This window comes from Atta colombica, unplaced genomic scaffold (genome assembly GCF_001594045.1).
Source record: "Atta colombica isolate Treedump-2 unplaced genomic scaffold, Acol1.0 scaffold239, whole genome shotgun sequence".
NCBI classification, from domain to species: Eukaryota; Metazoa; Arthropoda; class Insecta; order Hymenoptera; family Formicidae; genus Atta; species Atta colombica.
Window position 1 is genome coordinate 642,045 of NW_017259337.1, and position 9,918 is coordinate 651,962.

The following is a 9,918-nucleotide window of genomic DNA, read 5'->3' on the forward strand; positions in this document are numbered from 1 at the left end:
GCCACATAAACGTCCCTCGTTTGAATCCTCGGGTTCTGCCTCGGGACTCTATCGGCCAACGAGATGTGACAGAGAAACTGGAACCGCGATTTCGATGGGGTTTGCTTTTATCGTGCTTCGCTGCAAATAAAACGCTTGAAGGAACGTTGCGAACCCAATGATGAAGCAGGGTTTGAATGACAATCGCAGAATCGTTCGATTTTGATGCTATAGACATGCGAAAATAACTCCTACAATTTTATCGAATCGGAATTGGATCGAATATGAAACACATATTTTTTATGCATTCGATAACTCTGTCGTTGCTGCCTCGCATCGTTTCAAACCCTACGGCAAAGAGATTTCATAACGCCGAATATAAGATTATCTTAATCAATTATTGGCACAATATTGCCTAAATATTGTTCCAATATATTTCCAATGTTTAATCAATATATTGCTAATAAATTGCTAAGACATCTTGTGCTTGTAACGCGCTTTCGGCACTGATGAATGGCTTCGGCGTTTTCGGGTACTCTCGAAATCCGTGATGAGTTTCTCTGTCCGATTAAGAGCTGGATACGTATCACAATACGGTAATGGTACATGGTGTTATATGGTGGTTTAGCGGTGGCGGCAACTGGAGGTTCGACAATGCATGCTACATCACCTACAAAGGCCGGTGAGTCTTATACAATCACTTACTCTCGTAATGTACAGTTGTTTATTGTGTATCATGTGAAACCATTTTCAAGATTGCGTCGCGATGTCGCGAAAATGTACCATTATCTTTTACAACGGTATTACACTCGAAAAACGTGAATATATCGTATTTTCTTTGTTCAAAAAGAAATTACAATAAATGTGAGAAAAATTTTAAGAATTCGTGTATAAATTGTTCTCTATCTGATCTATTTAAAATTGAGTGTATTTAAAATTAAAGATGAAAGTTAATGAATTGAAAATAATTTAATTAACTCCGTATTGCAACAATATTTGTTATAAATCATGTGTCATTTATCGCTTTAATTAGAATTGCAAGTAATTGTTTTGAACTGTGCAACGTAAATTCGACGCATTTGTGAATCGCGAAAATGTTACCAAAGAGATTTTATTTATTATATCATTATGTAATAATCATAGGATAAAGTGAACTTCACATATTACATTGGTACTTGGAATTTCTTTTTAATTACAAACATATATATATTATGATAAATCGCGATATGTATAAAATATTGCTGTTGCACTCGCGGACCACTCTCGTAAAACGAACCAGTCAGAAAAGAATCGACGTTGCACGGTTCTCCAATCATTCGACTTCTCTCATCCGGCTTCTCTGTTTCTCTCTTTTCTCCTGTCTTTCTCTCTGTCTTCCCATCCCGCGCCATCGCGACGCGGCATACGCGACTTTCCTCGTTGAACCCTTGGATGGCCTCGAACTACCTTGAACGACCACGGCAGCAGTTAGCCCGCCCGATCCTGCGATCAGCGCAACGAACGTGGCGGCCTCGGTGCCGATTGCCACCTCCACCCCGGTTAACCTTGCCGCCGGTCCGCTGAGTCCGCCCCCATTGACCTTAGCCGCTGGTCAAGGTCCACATCACGAGCATCCGCCCGGGGCCGCCCCCACGGTCAAGGTTACGAGTTACCCGGCCGTACTGAAGGGTAGAAGCGCGGCCAGTCCGCCGAACCCGAACCTGGTGCCGTCCGGCAAGATCCCACCTCCAGTGCCACCGCGGGGCACGGGCGCCTCGAGGACCGCCAGGTCCTCCGAGGATCACCGGGCGGCCAGCACCGCCGCCTCGACGTCGTCGTCGGTGACTTCCAGCCGAGGTGATGAAGCAGCCATAATCACGAGATATCGCTTGCATGACAGTTCGTGCGACCTGCACCATTCGCTCCTATCTGACCATTCCTGTACTTCTACTTCTATCACCACCGCTAAAACCGTGGCCTCTACTATCACTGCTGCTACTTCTATTAAAACTACTTCCGCGACCTCGAATGCGTTGCATGCTCATACATCAACATCCAATACTTGCCGCGTCACTCATCGCGATCGTGTCGGTGGAGAAGCCGGACGGATTCGACCGATGGACTCGATTCAGCATTGGCACACTCAAGAACTCGACGAGGATGAGGAAGAATTTATCAGCGTGGTGAAGATAGAGGACGCTTATTTTATTAAGACTAGTCTGCACCCTCTCAGACCAGATAGAGGAATTCGTCGATCCAATCGCTTGAAAGACTTCAATGAAACGGATAACGATAATTATAAAGTCTCAAAGAAAGATAAAGAAAAAAAAGGCGACACCAAGACGGATCATCTAGCGAAGTTTACATACTCTTTAAATCCAAGCTCTCGAGCTGATCTCATGAATTACAAGATGTCGCGTAAGGACAAGAAATATTCTGAGACATATTATGAGAGAGTAAAGAGAAAGCACAAGAATCTTGAAGCGTCTATCACAACGATCACGACAGTATCGCATCTTCGTAAGCCAGTGGAAGATGCGAGAACGCATCATATGCATACATCTTATAGGCTGGAGGCTGCTGAAGAATGGACTAATTATAAGCAAAAAATCTTAAAATTCGCGTCAGTTAAAAAAGATAGTATTTTGCTGCAAAAAATTCGAGAAAAATCTAAGAGAAGGAAACGACTTGCGCCGGAACCGTCGATGAAGAAACGAACATCTAAAAGGGAAACTTTTAATGGAAATTTAGCTGAAAATGAGAAAACAGGTGCAAAAAAAGAAAATGAAAAATTGTCTTTGAAAATGAGTTCTCTAGGAAATAAAAGTGATTATCAGATTCAGGAGAAAAGCAATAAAAATGACACAGATTTTATAAGCAAAAGGAAGGAATCGGCAATCAGTTGTGATGAAACGAAACAGAATTGCCCTTCTGGCAGAGATAATAACTATCTTGATAAGAAGAAGATTATCTCTAAGAATATAAATGATGAACAAATAAATAATAGAGGTGGATTCAAAGGAATTTTTGCAAATAGTTATCGTGGTAAAGCTGAAAACATAGAAGATAGGATAGTTCATGAAGGGATTAGTAAATTCAATCGACAGGCTAATGAGAGATTTAAAAAATATAAAAACGAATCTCCGAAATCCGACTGTAAAAGCTACAATGGAAATTCCTATTTTTGTGAAGAAGAATCTTCATTTGATATTAAGAAGACCAATTCGAAAGTTGTGAACCGAGATAAATTGCTGAGTACAATCAAGAGAGAAGAATTCATATCTTCCTGTTTCGACGATATTCGAAATAGGAATAGCGATGTTCTAAAACGTTCCGTTTTCGAAAGAGTGAAGAACTTTGAGAAGATTAAAATGGATATGAGAGATAAAACGAAGGATGCTCGGCGAGAAGTGCACTTGGATAATTTGAACTATGGAAATGAAATTAACGCTATTAAACAAAAATTTACACTGCCGGTTAATGAAATTCGATTAAATCAAGAAGAAAAAATCGTATTGAAAGGAAGATTAATTAATACCGATGTTAACAAGAGACAAACATTTAAGTCTCTTTCGAGTGGCCATTGCGACGATTTATCGTCGTTTAATTCAGAGTTTGGAATGTTAAAACCGAATGTTTCCTTTTTACATACTTATCGAAAGATGCGATCGTTTACATAAAGACATAAATTTCTTGGTTGCTAATTTTAGCAAAGCGATTTATAAAGGTATTAATAACGATAAATCTTGATGTTATCCAACTGATGACGATTGTCAACTGCGTAAACGATAGTATACAAAATTTCTTTCCGAATTTATAATCTTATAAAAGAGATTCGCAGCTTCCAACTTTATGAAGAAAAAACTACAGCTTTCATCTTTCTTCACTGAATACTTATGACGTAAAATGTTTTGATCTCTTTTGTATCATTATTGCATGACAAAGCATACGTTTTGACAATTATTTTTTGCATATCGTCGTCTCATGTCTCAGATTATGATAACAGTATTTTATTTTCGATAATCATCAGGATTAGCGAAGATGATGTGCTATGTTTACCATTAAATGTTCGACTATCGTTATTAATAGAAGAGAGTAATTTGTGTTGAACTAATATCTTACTATCTCTTTTCCACGTCTGCGACGTTTCAATGTCAGTCGATTTAAGACATCGACGAGGTATCATTTATGTATAACAAAAATCGTTGTCGAGTTCTCCCTGCTTATTGTATAAAGTTATATGATTGATTGATGTTTCTATTAGCTCAAGTATCGTTCGAGTTTTGTTAGAAACTGCATGCATAGAATTTCATTGCCACCAATGACGAGTGAATAAACGCAATGTGTTTTACAGGAAATAAAATTTTACTTATACGCGTTATTATTCTCAGAACAATATCTCTTTTGCTTTTGTTGCTAATTTATTTCGTGTAATCTGATATCCACCCATTTAATTGCGTTTATTTACCTCCTAATCGTATTGTATTTAATCGACTTGTCCTGAAGTTTAATAAATTGTTTAGTAGTAATTTATCTCATGTAACATAAAAGGATGTTTATACGAAACACATTGATGATGTAGTAACGTATAAAATTGAATCTATTCTGCATACTTTAATTAAATTTAATTAAATAGTTAATAATATAAATTTTATGTTGTACTTTCATAAATATGTATAAGTGAAATACTTTAATACTTGTCTTGCTTCTATCACTTTTGAAATAAATGCTTTATATTGACATTTTCAACATTTTTAAAAATGCAATATTCTTAGATAAATGATATTATCGCGACTCTTAAAATTTGGTTCATCAAATTTTGCTAGCTTGCCTTCTTAGAAATGTTGGAAATTTTGCTCTGCATAGTTTTTTCGCTGCGTATATACAATCGCCCTTGGAAATTTTATAATTATCTTCCTCTTTGTATCTTCTTTATCTTTCTCTTTGTATTAAATATTAAAAGTTATTTATCCTAAACTTCCTCAATTATATTCATATACAGACGGGCAGAAGAATTAATTCATTGTGGAATTAGAAAAAATATCATCACTATTTTAAATGCACATGTTAAAAATTTTGATTAATCAGAAATTGTACAGCTAAATTCACATATAGGATGGTTTATAATTTGGAGTATTTGTTGAATTAATCTTTATGAATTTGCATAAATATATAAAATTAACAAATGATAGATATTAACTTTATACCATCTTATATGATGAATTTTTCTTTTAATAATAATCAAGTTGTCAACAAATTAACATATACAAGTCAATATAATGTTATGAAAAATGTTCCCAAATCTTTCAACTTTTTTTGCAAATACAAAAAAATATATTAGTACTTTTCAAAAAAGAGAAATTGAAATATAAAAAGAGAAAGTGAGAAATATATTTATCCTAAAATACTAAAATCGCAATTCAAGAAGTAAATCATAATTTTCTGCCAGTCGTTTTTTGTAAGCATATATAGATGTGATTATTATTAGTGTAAATATTGTAAACGGATCTCTTATCTCAGCGATCCTTTGCCATTCCACTCTTACCTATTATTTCAGCATTTAATTGTATTAATTAGGGCTAATTGTAGCGCGCTTTTTGTAGGTGGCACCCTTCCTTCCACCTGCTCCACCCCGCCCCCGCCCTTTGATGATGCAGTCCACTCGAACGACCAAACGTTGGCTTCTGGTGGTCACCTTCAGCAAAGCGGCGCAACTCCTATTCTTACGAGCAATCTGTTCTCTACTCATTCCAAACAAAATAAGGTTGTTCATCACGTTACTCTCACCAAGACGTATCACGACACTGTAAGGTGAGTACACTCTTCTGCCAATTACTATTCATTGATAATTTTGAAGTACCTCAATTCTCAACCAGTAATAAAATCAACAGAATAATATTATTTATCATTTTTTCACATGAATAAATTAAAGATAGCTAATAAATTTAGTATAAAATAATAATTTCAGTGATGCATGCAACTAAGAATAGATTGACGATCAGATGCAATTAATAAAACATGTACACAGAGATACGTCTTTACACTGCTTGAATTTTTTTTATATTATCTATATTTAGCCTGAAATATATTTTATGCTTGTCTTCGCACTTTGCACGCATCTAAACATCATTTTTTCTTTGCTTTATTACGGCAACCTCAGGAAAAGGAGAATGTTAGTATTTGATTTTAATTTAATCACACATGATTATTCGATTCCCTCAGCTTATCGGCTGAGGCTTAAACATGACGAACGAATTTATTCTCAGCATATCGGACGTGCATTTGGAGAGCAGCGGTAGCGGTAGTGGCAGTGGCGGCAGGGAAACCAAGTCGTCACTGAGTGTCGAGAGTGGCGGCAGCAGCAGTCGAGGTGGCGGCGGTCTCACATGGACCCCACCGGCCGGAAGTGCTGAGGGCTCGACGCCAACGTGGACCGAAGGCACGCCATCCTTCACCGAGAGCTCCAGCAGTGGCGACATAGGTAAGTTGCTCTACGCGTTGAACATCTACTATGGCTCCTAAAGGATACTACCATAAGGACTTCTCGGCTTCTTCTGCTGATGCCTCCTCTCTCTTCCCCTTCGAACACTCCAACGAGGAGTTGCTCGTGCGAGAATAAACATAGACATTATATTGATTCTCGCTGTTGTTTAACTATCGAGTGTTAACGTAGATCTTCTAAACTTTCTAAGTGATTTTTTAGATAGTTGCCTTTTTGTGAGAAAGATATATATATATATATATTAGGAAAGCGACTTACTTTTCTAGAATTATATTACATTGATTCTATGAATCTGAAACTTTTTTATAAGCTTTTTTTTATTTCTGATTGATATAAATTGAATGATGTAACAGAGTCAACAACATTGACAATCATGAAAGAATCTTTCTATCTTGTTAATATTGTAGAGTTATTGGACACTTGAATAGTATGTATTGAATGTTTAGCTTATGAAAAAAATTTAATTTTTCTAAACACTAAACATCTTATTTTTTAATATATTACATACATTGTTTTCATCAATTTTCAAATTATATGTATTATGATTTTTATTTATTGTTATAACATTTTTTTTAAAAAAGGAAAGCAGATTTTTTGAAATTAAAATAATATGACATAATTGTCTCGAAATATACATACCTAAAATATATGAATGCAACAATTAAAAATAAATGTTTAACTTTAATGTTATTGTAACTAATATTATTGTTGTGTAATATCGATTATGCTTCAAGAGTGTTAGTCAAATGCGAAAATATTTTCATTCGATTATATATTCTATAATCAATCAACATTATTGTTCTGTCTAGTCCTGTGTAGCTAATTTAAATAAAGCTTTGTTAAAATACCTGATAACTATGAAAGAGACAATAAAGGAAAAAAAAATACGAAAACGCGAAATTTCACTTCTTCGTCACTCTTCATTGAATCCTCTACATGTTGATTTTATTTTTCTATTTTCATTTGTATACGTTTTCTGATTTTTGAAAATTTCTTAGGACTTCTAGCAGATAAGTTTTGATCTTTGTCTATATTTTTTTTATCTTCTCTACTATTGACCTACGCAATTAGTTCACACGCTTCTTCTTATGTATAGACAACACAGTTTCTTAAATGCACATTTCACGTTTCGCCTCAAAATTGCAAAATCTCGAAAAAAAGGCACAAATTTTGAATCACTTTTCATTTAAAATCATTTATACAAATGCTATGCATATGTCTCGTGTAATATTTTGCACTGTGACAAATACATATTTTAAAATTTCTTAATTTTATGCAATTACGAATATAGAACTAATTTGGAGATTACACTATCGCTCGAGATACCTCTTGTCTTCCGTTAATGGTAATTTACGAGGACCAATGATATTTTTTGCACGATGACGATTAACGATAATTTTAGGTTGCCCAACCACGCCAATCAAGGGTAATCAACGTCAGGATGACGGTGGAAGGATCGCGGCCACTGTGGAGGAGGCCCTAGCGAGTCTCACGACTGAGATGGTAAGTCCTAATTCATTTCGTTGACCGATCGGACACAAGATACAGCTGAGGCAATGGAGAATCATGCTGACACATCGTATAAATTTATAAATTTATTTTATATTTAATATACTTCCATGAAATCAGTAACACAGGAGAGGAATTACAAAATTGAGTTTTTGAAGAGAAAAATTTATTTTGTGAAGAATATCCTTTTCATATGTTTTTTTTATTTCAATAATTCTATATTTTTATTAATGTGATTCCGTATTATACGAGTATATAAATTTTTATTTACAAGGCAATTTTACTTAAATTATAATTTTATTGCTATAATTTGATTGACATGTTTTTGTAGTCTCTTATCACATCATAATAATACTATCATGATTGTCTATTGCTACCGCTATATTCATGAACAGACGATTTATACGAGATGGTAAGTTTGCGATCGTCAGTGGCCGATTGATCGAATTATTTAAACGTGTTCTCCCCGAGTGACCGAGGCTTACCGTAATTATTAAAGGTAGAGTGCGACGTATCATAAAAACTTATTGAATTGCATCTTCAAGTCCTTTTAACGTCCCCTTAAGTATTGCAGGATTTTCCAGGATAAACCGACTAATCGTGATCCGCATGGAGCGTCCCAAGCTGAATTTCATTTCCTAAAAATGAGATAAAAGCACGCGCTCGAAAATGCCATTGTCGATATTATTCTCGAGATGTGTCACATCGAGATCACTCATATGACAAACGTGTCGATGGTGCGTATTCTTTGTGGCGTATTCTCGTTACGCTACGGCAGGCATTTTTATTAAAAAATAAACAAATACTTTATCAGGACTGACGAAATGTAAAAATATGTGCGTGAAGTGTACACGTCAGCATGATTTACGCTTCGCGATATTCTTTATCGCTTCTCGAAGAATCGCGTCGAACATTTCGCAGCTGAAACATTCAACAATTCTATATAACTGTTCTATTCTGAACAAAAAAAAAAAGATTATTGCTTAGAGGTCGTAGAAGAAGCGAAGTATCTCGCATAATCGTCTGCAACTCAGTAGCGAGAATAGTTAAAAATATCCATCGATTCTGAGAGAAAGAGAGAAAGAAAGGAAAGATAGCCATGAGCTACTCTTCTCACTTTTGAGGACAGGTCTGTGTCTCAGCTCTCATTAAATTCATTCTGACAGAAACGAACGGCCGCTTTGGAACGCTCCATGCGAGAGAGTCAGACTGTCTGAACGCTTTGTCTATTTTCCTGAATCAGGAGATACTGCAGCGCGAGTGAATGCACGACTCTCGTCCTCCTTCGTCGTCTCGTGCGCAACGTGCTCAGTGGGTGATCTGCACCGCCGTAGCGACAAATCTTCGAGAAAATGAGAGAGAGAGAAAGAGAGAATGGGTGACTGTGTGAATGATACGGTAACGAAATGCAGTTTAACCCTTGATTGGTCGCGTTGGAATAGGTTGCTAACTTTGTCCGTGTAATTCAAGCTTTTAACAGTCACATTTAATTTTACTCTTGGTATCAGTGTTGGTAGTGTTGGATTTCTTTTCACAGAACATGTAACACTATGCTTTTTTAAAAGTCTGATCTGTCATTCTTCTCATGTTTCACTCTTTTTTGTCGTCATTGTCCCTACCGGATTCTCTTAATTCTCCTCGTTTTAACATTTCGCTTGTCAATTATTCAATATACTTACACTCTCTACTTAAGTCACTCTCTGTTAGACAGAGAATGACTCAAAATAATTAATTTGGAATTGATATAAGAATATTTGTTTAATCTTAAAATTTGTTTAATCCTGCATTTGATCGCAAGACTACTTAAGGGTTAAAAATAAAGAAAAATGATATGAATTCATCGAGGATCGAAGCGAATATATGATCTGTTTTGAATCGAGATTGCAAGGATTATCGATCATTCCATTTTGATGGCGAGTTTGTTTTATTCATTATATATATATATATAT

General features: G+C 35.7%; 1 protein-coding gene across 7 annotated transcripts in view; it reads left to right on the forward strand.

The window, feature by feature from the left end:
• The window catches only part of LOC108688819 (phosphatidylinositol 4-phosphate 5-kinase type-1 alpha-like), a 32,589-nt gene that overhangs the window by 16,002 nt on the left and 6,669 nt on the right, over nucleotides 1–9,918 (forward strand). For 3 of the 7 annotated variants that reach the window (XM_018195279.1, XM_018195274.1, XM_018195277.1), the window contains 5 exons: nucleotides 608–661; nucleotides 1,447–1,815; nucleotides 5,562–5,769; nucleotides 6,225–6,439; nucleotides 7,863–7,963. In XM_018195279.1, the coding sequence (XP_018050768.1) occupies nucleotides 608–661; nucleotides 1,447–1,815; nucleotides 5,562–5,769; nucleotides 6,225–6,439; nucleotides 7,863–7,963 (947 nt within the window). Of the gene's footprint in view, nucleotides 1–607; nucleotides 662–1,446; nucleotides 1,816–5,561; nucleotides 5,770–6,224; nucleotides 6,440–7,862; nucleotides 7,964–9,212; nucleotides 9,242–9,918 lie in introns of those variants that run through there. The other 4 variants (XM_018195280.1, XM_018195281.1, XM_018195278.1 and 1 more) reach the window with 3 other exon arrangements.